General features: G+C 38.3%; 1 protein-coding gene and 1 long non-coding RNA gene across 2 annotated transcripts in view; one reads left to right on the plus strand and one right to left on the minus strand.

The window, feature by feature from the left end:
• LOC142194750 (uncharacterized) overlaps positions 1 to 25494 on the plus strand; it is a 231383-nt gene that overhangs the window by 123696 nt on the left and 82193 nt on the right. The window lies entirely within an intron of this gene.
• TAFA3 (TAFA chemokine like family member 3) overlaps positions 1 to 25494 on the minus strand; it is a 374342-nt gene that overhangs the window by 46363 nt on the left and 302485 nt on the right. Inside the window, exons 3-4 of the mRNA XM_075264071.1 lie at positions 14829 to 14978; positions 12527 to 12651 (exon numbers count right to left, since the gene is read on the minus strand). Coding sequence (XP_075120172.1) covers positions 12527 to 12651; positions 14829 to 14978 — 275 coding nt within the window. The remainder of the gene's footprint in view (positions 1 to 12526; positions 12652 to 14828; positions 14979 to 25494) is intronic.

Genomic DNA, 25494 nt, shown 5'->3' on the forward strand with positions numbered 1-25494 from the left:
CCTTGGCAGTGATGAACTTTCCTTTATAGGAGAAAATGACCTCAGATAAGTCTATAAGCTTGTCTTCAGCTAACAAGGAGAGCGGATCACAGACAGATGGGTTCAGGGTTTGGCTGAGAGCTTCCGCTTAATGGGACCTCTCTGACATGTCAAAAATATTTTGAAAGGACCATTACCCTTTTAAGGGTCTTTCTTGGCTATACACTAGATTTTGGACTCCTGATCCATTGTTAGCTACAAGTACAAAATAAAACAGTTTACATGCTTTTGTTATAGATCCTTGATCATTTGAGCATCATTTGTGAGACCTGGTAATATCTGTGACTACAATGCAAGAATAATGTCTCCATAATGAAAGAAAGTCACAATCGACCCTGTGAACAGCACAGAAAATCTGACATGGTCAGGTTATTTGTTCTCTTGCAATTTGAAGGAAATATACTATACTGAAGGAAAATTACTAACGTTAAAGTGTAGTTTCGGTATCTCACAATTTTGTCTCACAATGTTTCCTAGAGTCTAACAAACCTATAATTTGTCTCAAATTATATATAATAATTTAGAAACATTAATATTTTTCCATGTGAACACAGGAAGCATACATGTATTTGTCACATCCTCGCCTCTTGCAATTAATGTGTTGGGAAGTCGTCATAATTGTATAAATATTGTTTGCTTAAGCAGACACAGTACAAGGAAGAATAAGTGAAATGCGTGTGGCAACTATAATAAACTAACAATTAGGGATGATAATTTTCAGTATTACATTACTGTGAAAATCAGGGAGAAACTGAGCAGAATATTAAAAGTCCTTGTCAGAATAAAATGATTATAATGATAATGTAGAACCAACCATGCAATTTTATGCAAAATAAAACCATTTTGGGACTGAAACCATGTTAGAGTATTACATGTTGTAAGGAATGGTATACTGAATGATAAAACTTTAATGACATATTACTTTTATGAATTTGCTTTGCTTTAGTAGGAAACCATTATTGTATTGTATTATGTACCATGGGACCGTGACCTTAGGGAGCCCAGTAGGCTCCTGATTGTATGATTGTATGATCCTGAATGTATGATTATGGGATTATGTACTAAATAATACATTACTGGGTAAGACTGCCACTGAAAAAGATTTATGGATTTTGGTGGACAGCAAGCTTACCTTTAGTGACCAGAGCCAGACAGATGCTGTGAAGGCAAATAAGATTATGGGATGCATCAAAAGACTTACAGTTTCTCATGACAAGAACATAGTTATGCCTTTATACAAATCACTGGTACAACCACACAGATTATTGTGCTCATTTTTGGACCCCAGTATATAAGAAGGAAATAACTGAACTAGAGAAAGTGCAGAGAAGGATGACCAAGATTATAAGGGCAATGGGTGGATTGGAGTAAAATGATAGATTAATAAACTTGGGGTTATTTAGTTTAGAAAAAAAGACGTCTAACGGGGAGATTGACATATCCAAGAAAAGGCCCACAGTTGGACACATAGCGATATAAAGCAGGGGTGACTTCCTATAGAAATAATGGGGGCTAGATATCCTCCATCAAGGTTGAGCACATCCACTATCTGGTACATCGCCAGCAGCTCTGCTAGGTGTGAGTTAAATTGCAGAGTAATCAGATGACTGGGCACATACAGTCCTATGAAAAAGTTTGGGCACCCCTATTAATCTTAATCATTTTTAGTTCTAAATATTTTGGTGTTTGCAACAGCCATTTCAGTTTGATATATCTAATAACTGATGGACACAGTAATATTTCAGGATTGAAATAAGGTTTATTGTACTAACAGAAAATGCGCAATATGCATTAAACCAAAATTTGACCGGTGCAAAAATATGGGCACCTCAACAGAAAAGTGACATTAATATTTAGTACATCCTCCTTTTGCAAAGATAACAGCCTCTAGTTGCTTCCTGTAGCTTTTAATCAGTTCCTGGATCCTGGATGAAGGTATTTTGGACCATTTCTTTCTACAAAACAATTCAAGTTCAGTTAAGTTTGATGGTCGCCGAACATGGACAGCCCGCTCTCAAATGATCTGAAAACAAAGATTGTTCAACATAGTTGTTCAGGGGAAGGATACAAAACGTTGTCTCAGAGATTTAACCTGTCAGTTTCCACTGTGAGGAACATAGTAAGGAAATGGAAGACCACAGGGACAGTTCTTGTTAAGCCCAGAAGTGGCAGGCCAAGAAAAATATCAGAAAGGCAGAGAAGAAGAATGGTGAGAACAGTCAAGGACAATCCACAGACCACCTCCAAAGAGCTGCAGCATCATCTTGCTGCAGATGGTGTCACTGTGCATCGGTCAACTATACAGCGCACTTTGCACAAATAGAAGCTGTATGGGAGAGTGATGAGAAAGAAGCCGTTTCTGCACGTACGCCACAAATAGAGTTGCCTGAGGTATGAAAAAGCACATTTGGACAAGGCAGCTTCATTTTGGAAACAAAAATTGAGTTGTTTGGTTAAAAAAAAAGGCGTTATGCATGGCGTCCAAAAAGAAACAGCATTCCAAGAAAAACACATGCTACCCACTGTAAAATTTAGTGGAGGTTCCATCATGCTTTGGGGCTGTGTGGCCAATGCCGGCATCGGGAATCTTGTTAAAGTTGAGGGTCGCATGGATTCCACTCAGTATCAGCAGATTCTTGAAAATAATGTTCAAGAATCAGTGACGAAGTTGAAGTTACGCCGGGGATGGATATTTCAGCAAGACAATGATCCAAAACACCGCTCCAAATCCTCAGGCATTCATGCAGAGGAACAATTACAATGTTCTGGAATGGCCATCCCAGTCCCCAGACCTGAATATCATTGAACATCTGTGGGATGATTTGAAGCGGGCTGTCCATGCTCGGCGACCATCTAACTTAACTGAACTTGAATTGTTTGTCCAAAATACCTTTATCCAGGATCCAGGAACTGATTAAAAGCTACAGGAAGCAACTAGAGGCTGTTATCTTTGCAAAAGGAGGATCTACTAAATATTAATGTCACTTTTCTGTTGAGGTGCCCATACTTTTGCAACGGTCAAATTTTGGTTTAATGCATATTGCACATTTTCTGTTAGTACAATAAACCTCATTTCAATCCTGAAATATTATTGTGTCCATCAGTTATTAGATATATCAAACTGAAATGGCTGTTGTAAATACCAAAATATTTAGAACTAAAAATGATCAAGATTAATAGGGGTGCCCAAACTTTTTCATAGGACTGTATTACTGTTTCCAGGACACACATTCACTTATGGATGATTGACATCGGCATGGAAGAAGGGGAGAAACAGGAGCTGATGATGATAATGATAATAATGTGATAGATGTAGAGGGGGCCTGCCCACAAGGAAGATGGTCTTAACCTGCTAGTGCTACTGCCAAGTTTATTTTGTCAAATAAGATGATGATTCTTTTTCATGTTTGTGCATAAACACTTTTTTTTTGTACATTTTTTCCTGCTCGACCATGGCTACGTTTCTGTTTGCAGATTTTGTACATTGCCATAGATTGACCATTTGAAAATGTACAAAAAAATTGGTTAGAATCATTACTATCATCACTGCCACAGCCCTCTTCATCTGATGTCACTTTGTCATCCTGACCCAGTTAAAAAAAAAATCATCATCTTCCCCACTTTTATGTGACACATCATGGCCGTGGCATTATTCCTGTACACCATTATAATTTTCACCTCCAAATTTCTACCTAGGTTCCCTACCAGAACACGTAGTAGTAGTAGTAGTAGTAGTAGTAGTAGTATCACATCTGCTGCTATTTCTACCAGTAAAAGTCATGTCTTCCTCCTCAGTTTGCAAACAATGCTGATGGTTTTCATCTAACTCATCAAAATGAGGAGGAAGACTGCTGAAAAGACAGTGAAAAATATGTTCACATATTCTGCATTAAGTTGGAACTGCTCTATTGCCCAACAGACAGACTAAATTATTGTAAACAAAAATGAACGCCTTGTCCATTTGGATTAATGTAGGATACTGCTGTTGTCTCACAAGAGCAACACAGATATTCTCCCTCACTCCTAATATCTATGATTCTATCCTTAATCTTGGTTAAATCTGACCAAACTCTACTAGTCCTAAGAGTCTCTGGCGCTATTGCTTGTAATTTGTAAGTTTCCCAGAACTTGCTGCTCTGTATCATACAGTGAGATGAATCCACCTGTACATCCACCATTACTACAATGCCTGCTGATCCTGTTTAGAGAACTTTATATGCTGTATAAGACAGTAGGACTGTAAGGTGTACACCTACCACTATCTATTGGCTTAGAAGCTGTCAATTGATGTCAGTTGACTTCGCACCTTCACACTGACTCACAAGACATGTCTCTGCTGTATTTTTTCCTGCGCTCTATATGTGGCTGTGGTCATGTATAGTGCCAGTTTTTGGGGTTTTTTTGTTAAAAACTGAACACTCTGGAATAAAGGGGTCAGCTCATAATGTATCAAGTTGTTTTACAAATTCATTTATGGCTACATGAATTTGCGGTGCAAAGGATTGTCTCAAAATGTTTTTAGGACCACTTCTTATTTTGGTCTTTTGCCTAGTATTGATAATAGGATGTCCAATGAAAAACTCAGACGCAGTAAGAACATTATCGATGTTTTTTTAGTATCTATTCATAATTAAAATGAAGCAAGATGCAGTATACTTATGTGTTAGTACAAGGCCCATCATAGGCTGTAAAATCATGCTACAATGTATAAAGTAAGGTATTTCAATTATTACTATAGTGTGGCTTACAATTTCCCTTTAAGTTGATAAATAAAAGCAATAAATATCACTAAGTCCCTCGCATTGTTTTGAAAATTCCCTCTCTACAGCTTAAAAACCATCCGCGGTCCTAGAATTCTATTTGGTTTTCTTCATTTTCATTCCCCTCTAAGGTACAGATGTGCTTTACAACGCAAAAAGGTAATGAGAAAGTTGCAGTGAGTGCTGTTTCTTTTCTTCTCATTTTTTTCCTAGATCAATACAGAGAGAAGAAAAAAAAATTATATATATATATATATATATATATATATATATATATATATATAAAGCAGATTAAGTGAAACATTTGTCTAGACTCGAGTAGCAGCAAGTAATCAGGTGCTTCAGGAGTCTCGAAAAACACGTGTTAATTCTACCTACAACAGCACAAAAATGCATAATAAATGCTGAGTAGGAGCTGGCAATAAGCTGGATTTTTGTAGAAAAAAAATTGTTTTGAAGACTTTTCTGCCAACTTGCTATATTAAAAAAAATCTAATTTTCAACCAGCAAGGTACTTAATAATGCAAAAGCTGCCATTTAGGTGGGACGGTTTGGTGGTAAAGTTTATTACCTGTCTAGAAAGCCTATGTAAAATTCACATCAATAGTTGTTAAAGCTGAGCAACAATTTTAGTGGGATATAAAACTTATTTTTGTTTACTAAGCCAAGTTTAGGCAGTGTCTTTATTCATCAAAGTCACAGTTTTTGCCTACATGTTGTTACTTCGGTGCATACAAATATCGGGAAGGAAAAAAAACCCACTTCTTAAATGACACAAGTCATCTTCCCAAACACTGCTGGCAACTGGACAGATCCTTGAATCACCATTCTACATTAACACTAGTATATGGGGTTGGACAGGAAGAAATATATAACCTTTTCTTTATTTCCACTTTCAGCCATTACCAGTTCTGTGGGAGCTGATCCCAAATCTTTATGTGATGAACAGTAAAGTAATGCTTTTAAGCCATATACGTTCCTGCATCATAGAAAGTAATGGGATAATGATGTCATTGGTTTAATAAATCAAAGGTCTCAGCTGAGCGGTGCACACATAGGAATGTAGGCTTATATAAAATCTATATAATGTAGCTTATATATTGCTTTACCCTTATTTTTCTTAATATAGATTGTAAGCCCCATATATTTATTTATTTATTGCGCTTACTTATATAGCGCTATCATATTGTGCAGCGCTTTACAGATATTGACAGTCACTGTCCCATATAGGGCTCACAATCTATATTCCCTATCAGTATGTCTTTGGTGTGTGGGAGGAAACCGGAGTACCCGGAGGAAACCCACGCAAACACGGGGAGATCATAAAAACTCCATGCAGATGTTGTCCTTGGCAGGATTTTAACCTAGGACTCCAGTGCTGCAAGACTGCAGTGCTAACCACTGAGCCACCGTAGCTGATCAGTGAAGATTCACTTATCTCTCATTGATGACCTATTCTGAGGACAGATCATCAATAAAAGCGAGCTGAAAAACTCCTTAAGCCTAAGGCCCCACATGTCGTCCTGCAGGAAACAAGTGCTGTGAGAAAAACCACGTCCGTGACGCATTGCGTTTCTTCCTGCAGCCCCTTGCACAGATAGTTTGCAGAATTTCCTCTGAGTACTTTCTGTTTCAATTATATCTAGACCACCAACATTTCCATAGGTATGCTGCCATTTCAAAAACCATGACTGTATTGGAAATTACAGCATGTATCTTATTTTACCGCAAAATGAAGATGGGGCCACATGTGGCTTGTGGTTTACAAGACTGGCAAGATGCAGGAAGCACTTTAACTGGATAAGTGTCTACAGACAACAATCTAGCTAAAAGTAAGATATATTAATGGCGGCGCCTGGGTGGGCCAAGGGCAGCAGCAATTGGCTTAACTAAAGTGTTGGGTGCCCGGATGCCTTTTGAGACCGAATTCTTGATAGTGCCGGTTATGGTTGCTGAAGTGATATCTCCGATACTTTAAAGGGATACAGCTTTAGTACCCACAACTGCAGTTATCAAGAATACTGTCAGGGAGCAGAACAGTGTCAGGTATGTAAACAATGCTGGGACAGTATTACGTGCTCTACTGTGGCCCCAAACAGTATTACATGCTCCACATTAACCCCTAAACAGTATTACATGCACTATAATGGCCCACAAACAGTATTACATGCTCCACAGTGGCCCCCAAACAGTATTAGGTGCTCCATAGGGCCCCCAAATAGTATTACATGCTCCATAGTAGCCCCCAAACAGTATTATGTGCTCTTTAGTGACCACCAAACAGTATTACGTGCTCCACAGTGGCCCCCAAACAGTATTAGGTGCTCCATAGTGACCTCCAAACAGTATTACAAGCTCCACAGTGGCCCCCAAATAGTATTACATGCGCCACAGTAGCCCCCCAAACAGTATTATGTATTCCACTGTGGCCCCCATACAGTATTATAAGCTCACCAGTGACTCTTACACAGTATTATATGTTCATAGTGCCCACCTCCCAGAACCTGATCCTCCCATTCCCTCTTCTTTCTCACACAGCCTTTTTCATTTTTGTTTTCTTGTTTTATCTTTTGCATAGTGATTCATAATAAACCAGCAGTTGCAGTCCATGCCATCGAATATTCTTTAGGATTTCAATACCATTACAACATCAACCATTAATAAAGTATCCACCTGCCTTTGAAATACCTTATTTGTGTGCTACAGAATGAAAGCTCTACTGATAAACTGCCGAGCAAATAGCACAACAGCTGCCCTGATCTATTGTTACTGATTCCCGGTAATCTGCAGCTCTGGGTATTATAATGCCATGAAATCAATGGGCTTAATAATTCTTACCCTAGTGCTGAACAGAGACTTGTCCTATTCCACCCACCCTATTTTTCCATCCTGTTCACGCGGAGGCGATAAAACCACCACTATTTATACATCCCTGACAGTTCTATGAAATTCGAGAGTACAGGAAAATATTTATGTTTTTTCCCCCATAATGTATGTGTTTTTATAGGTTCAGCCGGCTGCTCGTTCCAGGGAACAATTTGGCATTTCCTACTGAGAGGTATCTAGGCCTGCGCTTCTACCTCCCCTTAATTAGTAACCGGATTCTGTTCAGCTCAGAAGGGTCTTCAGTCTATTTTATGTTATGTTTGCTTTTGTGTAGGTAACTTATGTCTCAAGAATATTCCTATTTTCTATCTATTCCTGCCCATACGATCCCTCTATATACTGTAAATGATGGCATGATCCCTTCCAACATGTTGAAGTCTAATAAGCAGTTGTGACAGTGATGTTATTTCCATTTTCTTGCACCGTTTTGGATGCCGAGTAATTAATTTGACATTTTATATTGAGCACACTTATTTTTATTTGTGTAGGAATAAATATAACAAGTTGAAGACCCAGACTTGCACATTTATAGACCTAGTAAGATGTTTTGCACATAGGAATTAGATTCTAAGACTTGAAGCATTCTACAACACTTTAAGGTACTACTAAAATATTAGGACACTTGAAGCCAGAGTTATGTAAATCCTGAGCAGATTCAATGCACTCTGCCTCTCTGTAGTGTGTTAAAGCTCTATGAACTGTTTTATGATAGACTGTAGTCTATTTTGTAACAGTCGTACTAACATTGAGCTGTATAGGTTGCTTTGATCTACAGTAGGTTTGCTTCTGCTGCAGGCCAACTTATTTAATAATGCAGTGGTATTTCACAGAATTCAGGGATTCACAGGTAGAATATTATCCATTGTCAATCAAATATGCTATACCTTTTGAGCCCTAAAAATATAGCTTAATAAATCAGTAAAGCAATATGAATATCATTTGCAAAGCATTACTAAACCACAGTCTTCAGCAGTAGCATAACTTCAGGTATGTGGCCAATGAGGAAAATAACATTATCTGGATGATAAAAGAGAGCAGTAGAATTAGTTGTTTAGAGATAGACCCAGATCCCCAAACACCTTGACCAGTGCCAGCCGCATGGCCAGATGGACTCTACTGAATTTGAGGTCTAAGTCATCACCACCATAATTCGTCTAAAAATAAACACTTCACTAACTGAAATCAAAACCAGAGCCCCTGATTAACTTACAGGTCAGGTAAGAATCAAGAGAATAAATGTCCTGGACAATGGACAGCACCAAGAGGTCGGTCACATCAGAGGCAGGATCGAAAGACAAACTAATAACCAGTAACAAGTCAGGGGTCTGAATAGAGCTATCCAATACACAAAATCAGAATTAAGAGCTTCACTAAAACACAACTAAATTAGCAGGCACCTGGTTCAGGAGGAGTGGGGTTTATATAAGTCTTCTCAACTGAAAATTGGATAAGCCCAAAGAACTTCTCACACTGCTGAAGCTTCTCAGGTTGACATGGTGACCTTAAAAGAATTGAACTGAGATTCCTGACAATATGCTTATCTGCCTCTGTTCAACAAGTTCCCAACCTTATGCCATGCATTTATCAAATGGTGAAATGTTGTGACCAGCTTTGATGGTTTTAATTATTTATTAATTTCTAACAGAGATCAGTGAATTTTAGCTGATGCATATACATAAAGGTAGCTACGTATAAATACGATGCCATTGTTTATGGTCCATATGAGAAATAGTTCATATCGATACTTTAAAAATATCCTCAAACAATGCCACATCTTAGGCATATAGTGAGTATACCTTAGCAGTCTTTTTTTTTTTCTTATTCCAATGCATGGAGACAATTCAGTACTTATGTAAATACTTTACATCCTTGCATACTTATTAATTTAGTCTGCTTGTCTTTTGGGATCAGGAAGGAATTTTACTCCTCAGCTCATATATTTTATTATTTTCTTCTGTATAAGTAGAGGGTGCCCACAGCTCCTGATTCTCTCATACACATGCATTCTCAGTCTGACCCAGCATGTACATGTTGTCAATGGAAGGGAGTAAACCCAACTCTGTCAGCTACTTATCTTCCTGAGAACAGGGATACTTCTTTCCCTCAACATTTTCTGTTTGTTAAAGAAAAAGGAGGTATATATATATATATATATATATATATATATATATATATATATATATATATTCAGCCAATCCCAATAAAATCAGTGGTTTCAGTCACCTTCACTCTAAAGTATATGGGAGCCTTTTGTTCTAAGGTTTATCCCTCCTTCCTTTATCCTCGCCTCCTCCCTGTTTGAACTTGATGGACATATGTATTTTTTAACAGTACAAACTATGTAACTAGGTGACACATTGCTGCATAACTGCATTCACAAAACAGCAGGAAATTTTTAATGAAGGTTGCTTCATATTCTCTTTCGATGCATTGGAATATATGGAATATAGAATATGACACATTTCAGGTTAAAATAAAACACATACTCAGGGATATCTCCTTGTGTTCTGTTTGTCTCTAGACACAGGAGTACATTCCCTTTTTTGAAAGCAGATGGTGGTTTTCAGGAGTTATACAGTATGGGGTAGGGTTGGTCGGCAGGATGTCTAAATACCACAGTGTCCTTTTTCATAACTAGTTCACAGCTATTTCCATTCCACACACTATAAATAACTGTCTGCTGCTAGCTGACTCTTACAAAGGTGCTTGTGCCCACACTCCATGTTATATCGCTCTGTAAAGATCACAGATCTCCCTTTAATAGAAACCTTTCCAATCTGACAATTTGTTGCCTCGCTGTAACTTTACTCCTCTGAAAACAGAATGCATTAGTGCTATAGGGGGAATTTACTCATCATCCTACAACATGAATGTGTCAAGCATCACTATAATGGATACAAAGAGATCCTGTGCGTTTAGTTCACTTAGCACATACATTGATAATCTAACAATACAAGTTTATATAAAACTGTATGTACTAGATGCACTTTCAGTGTTCTTGTCCATGGTGCTGAATCTGCGACATATATTACAGCTGTGTTAGATGTAGTATGGGATCAGTGGAATAAAACTGCTTCATACCAGAAACAGAGAATCTGACTGATTCAAGTGAATGGAGCTGAGCTGTTATATCATATACTGGACTAGAGTGGCATTGTTTCTGGATAACCTATTTCTGAACATCAAACAGCCTGTTTATATGGGGGAGCTTTAACTTTCTGTAACGCTCCACTGATAAGATATTTAAAGGGGTTTTGGTGCTCTGCCGAATGCTACAGTCAAAGCTGCACATTCTGAAATGGCTATGAATGGCTCCATACCTGCAGATGGATCTGCAGTAAGTTGCAGTTCTGGCCACAGCCACAACATATAGTATGGCACTTTTCCTGGTTAACAATGAATAAGCCACAGTGCTCACCAGAGTGCCATGGTCCCTACAAAAGGCTGAATGGAGGGATACAGGGAGCTGAAATTCCACTGATTTCATATTCATGGCTTATCCTAAGAACAAGCCAAGAAGTCTGAAGAAGTCATCAGAAAGTGAACAAACAGTTAACATCACACTGTAGTTTGGAAAGCAATCTTAAATAGATCATATAAAATCTAATTCATGAAAAGAATTACACTGTTTCTATGTATCGCTTTCTACTTTCTTCAAACGTATTCACATTACTATAGCAGTGATTATTACTATACCAACAAATTGAAGGATAGCTGCTATTACGTATTGTGCATTGGTAATAACCAGTTGTGATCTTACTCTCCGGTTATTAGTACGCAGTTATGGAAGAATACTGTACATGGGCAGTATAAAGTCATCTGTTCACTGGTGGTTGGTAAGTTCACATGTCTACAGTCATGGGTGGCTAATAGATGCCCCAGGGGCTGGGTGCCTGGAGGGCTGGGTTTCATTGGCCCAGGTATTATTGGGATACATAAGTGGGCAAGGCAGTGGACTAAATATTTGCCCCAAGAGAAATAAATCCTAGCAGAACATACATCTGATATTCTCCAATATTTCCCTTAAAACACAAAAGAAACAGTTTATGGGAAAAGCTTCTTTTCTATATCTATAAGAGAGATTGTCCAATATGGTTTAGTGTAAAAACACTGTACACAAAAAAAAAAAAAATGTATGGCCTGATCTTAGATCTGTAGTTGTCACACACTGGACTGCATTAAACACTAGACAGTGTAAACTTAGACAAGCGGTCTGAAAATGCTCCAGATGTATCACAATGGCTGATGCTGAATTATATATTTGGTGCAATGTTAGACTAGTTCATCTAAATTTTTACCAACTATTAGAATTGCACTTTCCAACTAGACCCTTTCTTGGGAGGTCACATTCTCTTTTTGAGTGACACAGGAACATTTGAAACTAGCCAAGCCAAAGACATAAACAAAACATGTAATTTGTAGCAGATTTGATTTTGGCAGGTTTTTTTTTCCAAAGTTGAGCTGAAACCATAACAGTAAATCTTATCCATGTTTTATAAAGACAGACAGACAGACAGACAGACAGACAGACAGACAGGCAGGCAGGCAGGCAGACAGACAGACAGACAGACAGACAGACAGACAGACAGACAGACAGACAGATAGATAGATAGATAGATAGATAGATAGATAGATAGATAGATAGATAGATATGTTAGGCGAGTAGATGTATGGTTTGGAAACTAAGTTGCTATTGAGCCCTGGACCATGGGTGGTCCCAAAGGCCCCATTTGTCACATAAAATACACTACCATTGACCCCATTATATATTTTGCATTGGGGGACAGGAACTTCAAGTTACCCCACTGCCCACAAGAACACTTAATATAAGATAGTCTTACCTTTGTTGTTTTGACTTTGTTCCCAGTACTACAACTCCATCCTGACAGGTCTGGTAGAACTTTACAGTCTTCTCCATCTAAACATGGCTGCATATGACACCACCATTTCTGGATAACTATAGAAGCTGAATAAACACATGAACAGTCAGTTGTCAATGGAATCAAGGGAAAAGCCAAAGTAGGTATCAAATCCTGATCATGAAACTGATAACACTATCACATGGCTCAGCCAACATAAATACTAAGTCAAGGGATTCATGTTATAAAGTAAAATTACTTTTTCTTCAACTTCTAGCAAGTAACAGATGCTACACCTACACACAGTGAGTGACACAGAGACGCTCAGCTGTGAGAGGAGGCAGCGAGGTGAACGCAGAAACGAAGAAAGTAATGGACCCCGACTGCCTAATATTGCACCTGAAAATGAGCGAGCAACAAACCAAGCAACAACCACGTTATTCTAAACAATGGAATAAAATGACTTAGTTTCTTAGTACTATTGCTTATAATGTAGCTCATTATACTGATATAGACATACCATGATAACGGGATCAAGGGGGTTATGGAATTAGAGCAATAGAGGTTTATCACTCAATTAGTCTTATATACAGTACACAGAGGGGCGATATGCTTTGTAGGATACATTCAGGCTCTTGTTTATATGATACAGTTCTATTGTGATTCAAAATACAGCAAAAAGTAACATTTCTATTCAAGTACAGACACGGTTTATTAAATGAAATTACAATGTACAGAGGAAGCAGAGCTGAGTTTTCTATTTATTGAGAATTTTCTAGGATTGACAACCCTTTATAGGATTAGTAATATCACAAAGTGCCACATGACAAACATAGCGTTGCTCAGCTAGGGTGACAGACTCAATTCTTTTTCATCTCCTCATTTTTATTTCATTTTTATTTCACCATTTTCATAACATGTAGTTGGGTCGTCTGTGTAATAAAGTCTGTTAGAAACAAGCTTCAGTCTACACTATTGATCACGTATTATTGAGCGATATTTCACTTACATGGAAATACATGCTTCATTGACCTATACTTGGGAAATGGTTCAGCAAACATTTTAGAACTGAATACCCAGAAAAAAGCAAACTCTTCTTTACACCTCTGCTTATTCACATTTCTAGTATTCATTGTCAAGAATAAAGGTGGCCATGTGGATTGGATCAAGGTTGGCTGAACCCGCTGATATTTGAGAGACCAGTTGACCATTTAATGCATATTAGATATTTCAACAACTTTGTTTAGCAGATAATGGGAAAGAAAGGGATCAGCATGTTCCATTTTAATATGTTGATCCTTTGACTCAAGGGAGATAAGTTGCCACTAGAGATGAGCGAACACTGTTTGGATCAGCCGTTCCGAACAGCACGCTCCCATAGAAATGAATGGAAGCACCTGGCACGTACACTTTGCCGGCGGCCGGTCGCCGTGCCAGGTGCTTCCATTCATTTCTATGGGAGCGTGCTGTTCTGAACGGCTGATCCGAACAGTGTTCGCTCATTTCTAGTTGCCACCCAAGGTGATTGGGAAAGACTTACTCCCCTCTCCACATTGAAAGCACATTTACACTCAGCCAAACTCAGCCTACTTCTGTATGGGAGAAGAAATAGGTCTCATCTGTATGTGTATTTAACTGAAGCTATTGAAGGCGTATTGTTAAGTTTAGGAAAGGCCCTGGCCACAACATGGTATAGTCAAAGCATAGCTAAAGGGGTTGTTTCATGGCTGACAAACTCTTTAAAGGGAGTCTGTCAGTGCTCCCAGTGAAAGTTGATCCTCCCACTGCTCAGGGGAGGATCTGAGTGCAGGATGGGCATGTTTAGTGATGATGCAGTGCTCCACGAACCTCATTTCAATAAAGAATAAAAGTGCCTTTTCTCTGAATCCCCGGGGCTCTGAACCATAAGAAAGGTAAAGTTTTTATTCTGCTAACAGCATCTGCAGGACTATGGGAGCTGTTTAAAGTAGCTGGGGGCACTGATAGACTCCCTTTAATATCATAGTTTAATATAATACTTCATATTACCAGAGTAAGTTGGCAATGGAGGTGAAATGTTGGCCAATGCAATACAATACATAGAAAGCTCTCCACTTTTGTTCATAGTGAGGTACCATAGTGAGGTACCAATCTATGATGTCAACATGCCCTACCAGGGTATAACGACCATAAACCATTTAAACAAAGACAAAAAAATATCAAACATATAAAAATCTGCAATTTCATTTCATTTTGCCAACATACACCCACACCCAGAGACACATTTGTGAATTGTGAGGCTTACCATCTACACATGATGGAGCTGCTCTTGTAGTCCCCGCCACTTGTCCAGGAAAACATGAACATTTTACTGTCTGTGACCTTTCCTCAATCTTGTTCTTATTGCAGCATCTGTGAGCAGCGATCACTTCACAAGTGCCAGGTTCCACATGAACTAAAGAAGGAAGAAACAAGGGATATTCAGCAGGATGGCATAATCAATGCTACAATCTCTGAATAACACACAGTACATTTTCCTGGCCACATCATGTCTGACGTTATCATTGGGATCCATGAACTGGGTCCTTGATCACTGGAATATCTAAATAATAATTTCTGTTATAGTGTGTTACTATTGCATACAGTGGAGATCCTAACTGAGAATATATGAGATATACAGTAATTGGGGATCTATGAGTTGAGGGCTCATGGCACTCAGAGGATTGCAATGAGCGCCTTTTTAATAGTTATTATGGAGACCCTAATCGGAGGTCATGCCTGGACTACCAATAATTCTAATGGAAAATGTGTAAAAGGGCTCAATATTTCTTTATTTGCTACATAGCATAGGTTGCAGTAAGAGCGAAAGACTGACAGGTCGGGGACCCTGCGCAAGGCTCCCGGCTGGCATAGCAACATGACGCCAGCCCCGGAGCTTGGTCCGGGTGCTGGCACGGAGAAGGAACATAGCAGAGAAGGAACATTGCAGCACCCACGCACTATGATAGGTTAGCATGGCACAGTGGTTGTAAAACTCAATCCCTACACAATAAGAAAATAAAATGTACCCTTGGTTATCTGCAGGTAGGAGCCATTTACTGGATACTAGTCTGCTGCTGACATTATTACAATCAACAATGTCTTCTCATTTATACTACTGCAGTTAGCTTCCATGCAGCCAGTGAATACATTGTGCAGATAAGAAAGTGACAATAAATCCTCTTTGTTTTCCTTGAACAGTATACTAAGTAGCACTTCATAGCACCATCAAGGCTTTCCTGAGGTCTAGAGGCATTTCTGTAGGTGTGAATATATGATAAAGCATAATTTTACAAGTCAGATATTAAATGAAAACTGGATTCTACGGTGATAAACTCTGTGCAATTATGAGCTGATTTTATGTTGCTTTTGACCCAGGAGTAAATTCACCCTTCATCTCACACTCTCTGGCATTCAGATCAGGAAGCGTGCCTTCATTTTATGATCTGATCTTCCTGTCATTAAAATTCTTGCAGCGTGTTCCCTCTGTGCCATAAAATAATGATGACCTATGATAGCATAAGGAAAGTGCAGCAAACAGTGCACACTGCTGGTCTGTCAGGCTACGAAAGTACTGATCCAAATTACAAGTAGGGTAGAAGAGTGCTTGGAAGCCATCAGATGTTGTTATATATATAAGGATTGCTATAAAATATCATATAGGAATAAGAGGCAAAACTAACTGTAAGATTTACAAAGATTTCCGCAATGAGCATGTATACGCCATGCCTTCAATACGCCATTCAGAAACATGGAATATACAGATGTTGAAGACGCTTATGTCCAAAACTAATAACTGTGCTGTGTAGAAGTGTCTAACAGGAGCAGGATCATACCTTAACCGATAAATCAATGCAGAGACAATTATCTTTTTATGGATATGCAGATTATGGTGCAAGTACATAGCGGGTCAACCTAATTTACCAGATTTACGTACAGACAAATGCAAGTGCTTTGACTCTCCTCTGAAATTTCTCCCCTATAGCTGTGAATAACATTTACAGCCTTTACCTGCATCTCAGCTGTCTGTAGGAAAATCTCTCAAATCTGCTTGTGGCCATAAAGGAATGTTTCTACTTCTATTAGAGGCCCCTACATAGAGCTAGTATTGGTTTCAGAGGCATTTGGGATTTGACAAACTCCCTTTAACTTATATCTGATAACTTGTTGCAGTTTGATATCTTGTAAAACAAAATCCATTGAAAACAACTGGAAAAAGCAAGTAAGGCAGGAAATATAATGGATGAAATTGTTATGGGTTAGCAGTCACTTATTCAGCTAACCCATGGCTGGGATAATTGATAGGATTTAAACCAATCCCATACACCAGACTGCTCTGATTTTACAGAGGAAACCTTCACTGCAGATATACAGCTGCTTTTTTGTCACTGTGGTTGGGCTGTTTCTTGCAATTGCTTCCCTAATTTCATCATGTAAAGGATTGCTAGATTTGTAATTAGAAACAAACCTGTTAACCCATTGATCACTAAAAAAAAAAGAAAAATTTGCAAATCACCCATATAACATGTAACGTGAAAATCATGTCCCTAACCCCTTAGCACTCTGTACAGCCATATACAATGTCTACCAATAAGTATTTGGACACCCATGTAAATGAAGATCTCTGTGGTCGTGACGAACGTCACACCTTCCACCGTTAAATAGGAAACAGCATTAGCATTAGTTGCATGCAAGATGCCACAAAGTACAGAATTGTCTGATTTCGAGAAAGAGGTAATTGTGGGGAACCACAGAAATGTTCAATCCTTAAGGGACATAGCAAGTGAACTGAATTACCCAAAATTGACAGTGGCCTATGTGATTACGAAGTATAAGGTGAACGTGATTGTCGAAATGTGCCCCGAGTCAGCAGACCCCCAAAACTGTGAGATAGACACCGACAAGTGCTGGCCAGAGAAACCGCACCCAACCGATGGCTCACATACACCAGGAGTTTCACCAGGCATCCGGGAGTATTGTGTCGCTCAATACCATCCATAAGGAAGCATCTGCTGGTTCTACCAACTATTGGATATGAAGAAATGTTGTTTTTCTATTCTACCGCAGGTGTCCAAATATTTATTGGTAGACAGTGTATGTACAGCACATTGTGAAAGTCCCTAATTCTCAATATTATAAATGTTTGTCATTAAAATGGCACCAGTTAAGGAGCTGAACTAATGGCATAGTCAGCAGGTCTCAACTGTTACCCCTTATTGGCTCCCTGCATCCCAACTGAGGGAGATGATGTAATGCTATGTCAACCTGGGGCAAGAACAAGGCACTGAGTCTACCATCTTTACTTGCCTATCAGGTTCTGTTCAAGGCAGGACCTTATTGGCTTGCTGACAGTCAGTTTACTACTGCAGTTTATTGTAGCAGAGATCAGACAATCCGATGATCTATTACCCCTAATTTGCCTAAAAAATTAAAAGATTCAAAATAAGAAAATAAAATACATTCACATTCTAAATTTGATAAAAAGTGATCAAACAATTATATGTATAAGTTCATAATCTCCATTGATGGAAAAATAGAAAAAAGTTATGTCTTTCAGAATATGGCAACACCAAAAAAAGTAAAAAAACAAACAAACACCAAAAACGTTTAGTATAATTATACTATTGAATATAGATAAGAATAGGAATAACATGGTATTTGTTCTGGACAATGGATGCCACAAAATGTATAATGTAATAAAACAGATTGAAAATTGGTGTATTTCCATCTCTCTCAGAAAAGGTTCATGGAATTTAGTGAACAAATGAAAGGCATGCAGTAAAGTTGGCTCAATAGAAAAGAAACTACAACATTCTATGTCCATACTTACATAACTTCTAGTACTCTGTGCTTGGTAGCGTACTACTTTTCCCATCCATCTAACCGTCTATTTACCTCTGTGCACACTGTGTGTATATAAAAGCCTGAATCTCTAACCACACCCTGCCTGAGCAATGTTTCAATTGCCTGCTTTAGGATCTGATGCCCAGACACATGCTGTTCTTCTATCTATATGTCTGAGTTATGTTTCTGTATGATGCCAGGGTCATGTCTGTAATTTTGTGGACAAATTAGTCCTTCTGCTTTGTATCTCTATCTAGTGCTGTATTGAGCAACATGTCCTTCTATCTGCCATGTTTGGATGCATGTCCTTCTGTCTGATATTTCTGGACACATTCTTTCCACATTCTGCCAATGTAAGTCCTATAGACTTCTGCCATACCTCTGTTACCTGTGAAATACAGGTGGGCCTTCTATTTTGAATATTTGGCCTATGGGCTTTTGCTATAACTCTGCTACCTTTGCCTTCTGGCTTATTCTATGCATGTTTGGCTTTTAGGCTTCAGTTATTCTTGTACCTCCACCTCCTGCTATGTATGTTTGGCCTATAGGCTTCTGTTATGTTTGTACCTCCACTACCTGTGGACTTTTCGTTTCTGCTATGAATGTTTTGCCTCCTGGCTTCTTTTATGCTCGCACCTCTTCTACATGTGGTCTTTGGACTCCTGCTATGCATTTGCCTCTACTACATTTGGCTATCAGCATTCTACCTATGTATGTATCTCTGCTACCTGTCTTGATGTATCAAACTAGTTTGGTAGGGATCTGCTGTCTCTTGCAATCCTGCATAAATCTAATAAAGTTCTGGTGCTGTATATTAATATATGATACAGTAACAGCATTCCCAGACTTGACAGCCAGGGGGAGCACACTAAAGGCAAAGCAATATTTTTGCACTGAACAGAAGACTGTAATGTATTACATTTCATTTTTTTAAAAATATTTTTTTATTACCACTCTGAAAGGAAGGGCTGATCCAGAGGGAATGCAATAATTTTTTAGATAAATATATATACATATATATATATATATATATATATATATATATATATATATATATATATATATATTATACATCACCTTATTTTAGAGTAGTTGGCAATAATTTGTACCTTATATAATTCGTATCAATCATTATTTCAATTATACCCTTTGATTCTGTAGCATATTACTGACCTTCACAGTATATACTGTGTTGTAATATTTGCTCCGGCTATGTCCACCTATCGTCAGTACAAGGCTTTGTAACTCATGTAACCTGATGGCATCCTTCTTCTGGATGATATTGCTGACATTTATAGAGGAAATGCTTTATTTTCCACTGTTGACTTTACTTAACCCCATCTTTCCCATGGCCTTGATAATCCATCGCGCGAGGTTACAAGGCAGTGAAGGCACCGAGGTTTACTCCTATAAAGTTCTCCGTACTTCAAAGAGATTAACAAACTTCAATTTGTACAAGTAACAGGAACATTTTTTTCTGCCAATGCAGCTTTCTTTATTAAATTGCCAACATAACCCAGTTATTCCAGGGCTTGTGCGTTATACTACTATTCAACAGATGGTGACTGTCAGCGGGCTTGACTTTATTCAAAAATTTAACATATATATTACTTTTTACATAAGCTAGAATCACAAGTTCAGATTGTAACAGATTCTTTCAATTCTTCCTGTCGCCCCTGGAGTCTGAACTAACTGCTGCCGGCACCTGCTTAGATAATTTGGACTGGTCTTTTAGAGAAAATTCTCATCTGCATGTATTATGCTTTCTTCAAGTAAATATTTTATAGCTAATAGATCCTGAGTCCATACCACATGTAATGACAAGATGTTCTCAATACTGCAAAAGCTTTTAAGACCTTAGAACTTGCAAAGAATCCTGCTTCATGGTATTATACGACACCCAAACATTAAATCGTATTATATTATTCATATAACTACAACAAATAAATGAAAGGGATTGTCTAGGTGAGAGAATTCTGAGTCTAGTGAGCTGGGGTGAGCTGCAATACCAAGCCCAGCTGCTATACGATATACTGTGCTGTGCGTATTATGCCAAGGAGACAGTCGAATTACGGTGCTTGGCCATCTTCAGAAATGAATAGAGAGGTGGCGCACATTTCAGACATAACGATCCATTCAAACTGGGGTCAGACATCAAGTTACCCCCTGTTCTTTTCACTTCTTGCTACTGGAATATCTCCTTAACTCAAGTCTCCCCTGTCCTGATAGTTTGTATGAGCATAGGTAAAGTGTATCAGTCCGAAGTCCAGGCTCTGTTCACAGAGGGTAGGCTAGACAAAATAACACACAAAACCAGGGTTTGCACTACCGTTGGTGTCCGCTCAGAAGGTGTCCGTTTAAAAAAAAAATGGACACCTATCATAATGGACACAAACGGGCAGTAACTGATGGCTATCAGCTACTGTCCGTTATATGTCCGTTGCCCATAGACCTCAATGGTAAAAAAAAAAATAACGGACACTTACTGTCCGTATTTTTAAACGGACAGAAAAGTCTAGCATGCAGGATTTTTTTGTCCGCTTGAAAAAACGGACATGGTTGTAAATTGTCACTAAAGGACACAAGATAAATTCCCATTGAAATGAATGGAAATTGCACAGACCAGCCAATGTCCGTTGCTAAAATCTTGTACAGACGATAGCCGAGGACACCAGCGGTAGTATGAACCCCCCCTTAAACACTAACTGAGCAAAATCTTTTTAGTATATGATCTTTTAATTTTTATTATCTGTCTGCTATATATGCTTCTCATCTGTGAATATCCCAAAGCCATTTACTCAACAATAAATGTGTTCTAACACATGGACATCTAAATATTCTGAGATTTGGTATTTCCATAAATCTACACCATGCAGAGAACATTTTTTATGTTCACACGGAGGGAGTGACCACTTTTCTTTTGATAGGCTTTGATGTGCAACACATTTCACTATATCTTATATACTGTATGAATTAATGGGACTATGATACCTATACCGTATTGGAACCATGTACTACACCAAGTCTATACAGCAGCTGTGCATACTAATGCACACACATATCGTCATTGATAAGAAATATAGGTCAATCAACAGACCCTTGTTGATGGTTTCACTGTTATATCCATATTGTATAGAGTAAAATTAACTGGTATTAAAGGGAAATAATTGGAAATCTTTGGGATTCCACACCTTTTGTTTATGTATTTGCTTTTTAATAAAGTTATAGCTTAATTTTTTTTTTATAGACATACTTGGGGGATATAACATACATTGTATTAAAACAAGCCTATTATTATTTTTGGGATTTTTTTTAAGGAAGTGTTCATCTAGTGGGCATGAACGACACTATTCTGTATATTCTTATGATTAGGTTTTTTTTAGATTTTTTTGTGCTATGGGTATTAGTTTTTATTGTCACCATTTATGGGGTACATTGAACTTATTTGGGCAGATTTGTTATGCCTTATACACAAAAAATTGGAACTTTTAGTTTTTTGTGCCATCCTCGCCACTCTCCCAAAAAGAGTGTGTGGTGAGGGTTTGTAAGGGTTGGAGCCATCAGCCCCCCAGATTTGTGGCGTATATTATGTGGGATCTGAGCCAGATATAAGGAGGAATGCGCCTTGTCATAAAAGAGTTGTCGCCTCTTCTGACAATGGGGTTAAAAAATAATGTCAGTCTTCATAAATCTGCCCAGTTAGCTTTGATTCAGCGTTGATTTTTTTATATAATATAGGTCCTTATGAGTGTGACAGTTCTGTATTTTTTTGGCCAGAATAAGACATTTTATAAAGTAAAAACGGGTTGTTTTATTTTTCAATAAACTTTTTTTGATCTTTTGTTATTAGTTTTTTCAATTTCACTATGGGATTTCAACGTGCAATCCTTACAGCACTTTTATAATATATTGCAGTATTACAGAAGTGCAGTATATTATGCCAGTTGGTGTTACTCTAAGACCTGGTAGTTTCTGGGGTCTTTTAAAATGCCCCACTTGTCATGGGGAGTCATTAATACCTCGTGGTCATGTAATGGGAGGTGGAGCAAAGTAAAGGTCGGTGCAGGAAGTATCTATTTTCCATAGAGTATTATTGCATTGTAGTACAACAAATGGTTAAAATATATTACAAGCCTAAATTATTACATAGCCAATATTAATCATCAATTACCTTTTACTTTTTTATACCTATCATAAGAACCATAACCCTTGCCCCCAGAAGTTAAGTACAAAAGTCACAATTTAACTTCCGAACAATTGAACAAGCGATGCTTGTGGCTACATTTGTGCATTAATTTCCTTAGTTGGGTTTAGCAAACACTCAGTCAAGATAAGGGAATTTTAGAAAATGAAGGAAACTATTGATTTCCATGATAAATAATAAAAGTAACATAATGTAAGTGATCATTAAGTGTAAGTGGTCATTAAATAACCAGAAATCCGGATGTTGCTCACTTTGCGGTGGTCAGGCTGCTTCAAATGTTTAACAACTAATAGAAATGTCAAATATTTTCAGTTTCTTACAATTCCTTTAGAAGCCACTTCCGTTAGAAAGATGTATTATTTGTCTGATGTAAGCATTCCTAGTCTTAAACCTGTATCTATTACACAACATTTAGTAGATATGCATACTCTTCTTCTACGGCCGCATGAAGCAGGTCGCAGCAAAAAAAAAAGCGCTGCAAAAGTTTGGACACACCTTCTCATTCAAAGAGTTTTCTGTATTTTCATGACTATGAAAAATGTAGATTCATACTGAAGGCATCAAAACTATGAATTAACTCATGTGGAATTATATACTTAAAGGGATTCTACCACTAAAACACTTTTTTTTCTAGTTACCACGTCGGAATAGCCTTTAAAAAGGCTATTTGTCTCTTACCTGTGGAAGTGCTCTCCGCCGCGCCGTTCGTTCAAAATACCGGTTTGTACCAGTATGCTAATGAGTTCTCTCGCAGCGATGGGGGCGTCCCCATCGCAGGAGCAGCGATGGGGGCGCCCCCATCGCTGCGAGAGAACTCATTAGCATACCGGTACAAACCGGTATTTTGAACGAACGGCGCGGCGGAGAGCACTTCCACAGGTAAGAGACGAATAGCCTTTTTAAAGGCTATTCCGACGTGGTAACTAGAAAAAAAAGTGTTTTAGTGGTAGAATCCCTTTAACAAAAAAGTGTGACACAACTGAAAATATGTCTTATATTGTAGGTTCTTCAAAGTGGCTACCTTTTGCTTTGATTCCTGCTTTGCACACTCTTGGCATTCTCTTGATGAGCTTCAAGAGGTAGTCACCAGAAATGGTCTTCCAACAGTCTTGAAGGAGTTCCCAGAGATGCTTAGCACTTGTTGGCCCTTTTGCCTTCACTCTGTGGTCCAGCTCACCCTAGACCATCTCGATTGGGTTAAGGTCTGGTGACTGTGGAGGCCAGGTCATCTGGCGTAGCACCCCATCACTCTCCTTCTTGGTCAAATAGCCTTTACACAGCCTGGAGGTGTGTATGTGGTCATTGTCCTGTTGAAAAATAAATGATGGTCCAACTAAAGGCAAACCGGATGGAATAGCATGCCGCTGCAAGATGCTGTGGTAGCCATGCTGGTTCAGTATGCCTTCAATTTTGAATAAATCCCCAACAGTGTCACCAGCAAAGCACCCCCACACCATCACACTTCCTCCTCCATGCTTCACGGTGGGAATCAGGGATGTAGAGTCCATCTGTTCACCTTTTCTGCATCACACAAAGACATGATGGTTGGAACCAAAGTTCTCAAATTTGGACTCATTAGACCAAAGCACAGATTTCCACTAGTCTACAGTTCATTCCTTGTGTTCTTTAGTCCAAACAAGTCTCTTTGCTTGTTGCCTGTCCTTAGCAGCGGTTTTCTAGCAGCTATTTTACCATGAAGGCCTGCTGCACAAAGTCTCCTCTTAACAGTTGTTGTAGAGATGTGTCTGCTGCTAGAAATCTGTGTGGCATTGACCTGGTCTCTAATCTGAGCTGCTGTTAACCTGTGATTTCTGAGGCTGGTGACTCAGAAGAACTTATCCTCTGCAGCAGAGGTGACTCTTGGTCTTCCTTTCCTGGGGCGGTCCTTATGTGAGCCATTTTCTTTGTAGCGCTTGATGGTTTTTGCAACTTCACTTGGGGACACTTTCAAAGTTCTAAGGCAAGAAATCCCACTTATTAAACCTGACAAGGCACACCTGTGAAGTGAAACCCATTTCTGGTGACTACCTCTTGAAGCTCATCAAGAGAATGCCAAGATTGTCCAAAGCAGTAATCAAAGCAAAAGGTGGCTACTTTAAAGAACCTAGAATATAAGACATATTTTTAGTTGTGTCACACTTTTTTGTTAAGTATATAATTCCACATGTGTTAATTCATAGTTTTGATGCCTTTAGTGTGAATCTACAATTTTCATAGTCTTGAAAATACAGAAAACTCTTTGAATGAGAAGGTGTGTCCAAACTTTTGGTCTGTACTGTAGCTCAATGAGAAAGTCAAGTCATAAACCAAGATAGTCTTAACATGTACACGCTACTGCTAATGCTGTATTTTCTGGATCTGAAAACTTAGCAGCTAAATTCATTGACCTTTTGCATTTCAATTGCAACAGATATAATTATTATGCAAAATAGCTTATTTGCACTAGACATCTTTCATGCCCATTAACTTTGAGAATAACTGGACGAGACAATTTTTTTTTCACAAACTACATGTAGTCGTCTTTGTAAATGATATTCAGATCCCATTTCTGGGCATAGCTACCTTTAAACACAATTCTGTTAAACATGATGAAATATTGTTTAAGGGAAATGTTTTAAGTAATAGATATTAATTTCAAGAGGATAATATTAATCATATGTACAGTATAGTCATAAAGATCAATGCTAATATGATGGGGCATTTATATAGAACTAGAACCAGGCGGGTTATTGTTTACATGCAGTATGTGTAGTTTTGTACGTTGTGAGTAATAGGACTTGAAGCATTGTACTGACTGGTACAGTTATGTTTTATTCCAAATCAATAAAAATAATATAAAAATATGGCAAAAATGGTAGTTATGAGACATGTCTGATGTATGCCC

This window comes from Leptodactylus fuscus, chromosome 2 (assembly GCF_031893055.1).
Source record: "Leptodactylus fuscus isolate aLepFus1 chromosome 2, aLepFus1.hap2, whole genome shotgun sequence".
NCBI lineage: Eukaryota > Metazoa > Chordata > Amphibia > Anura > Leptodactylidae > Leptodactylus > Leptodactylus fuscus.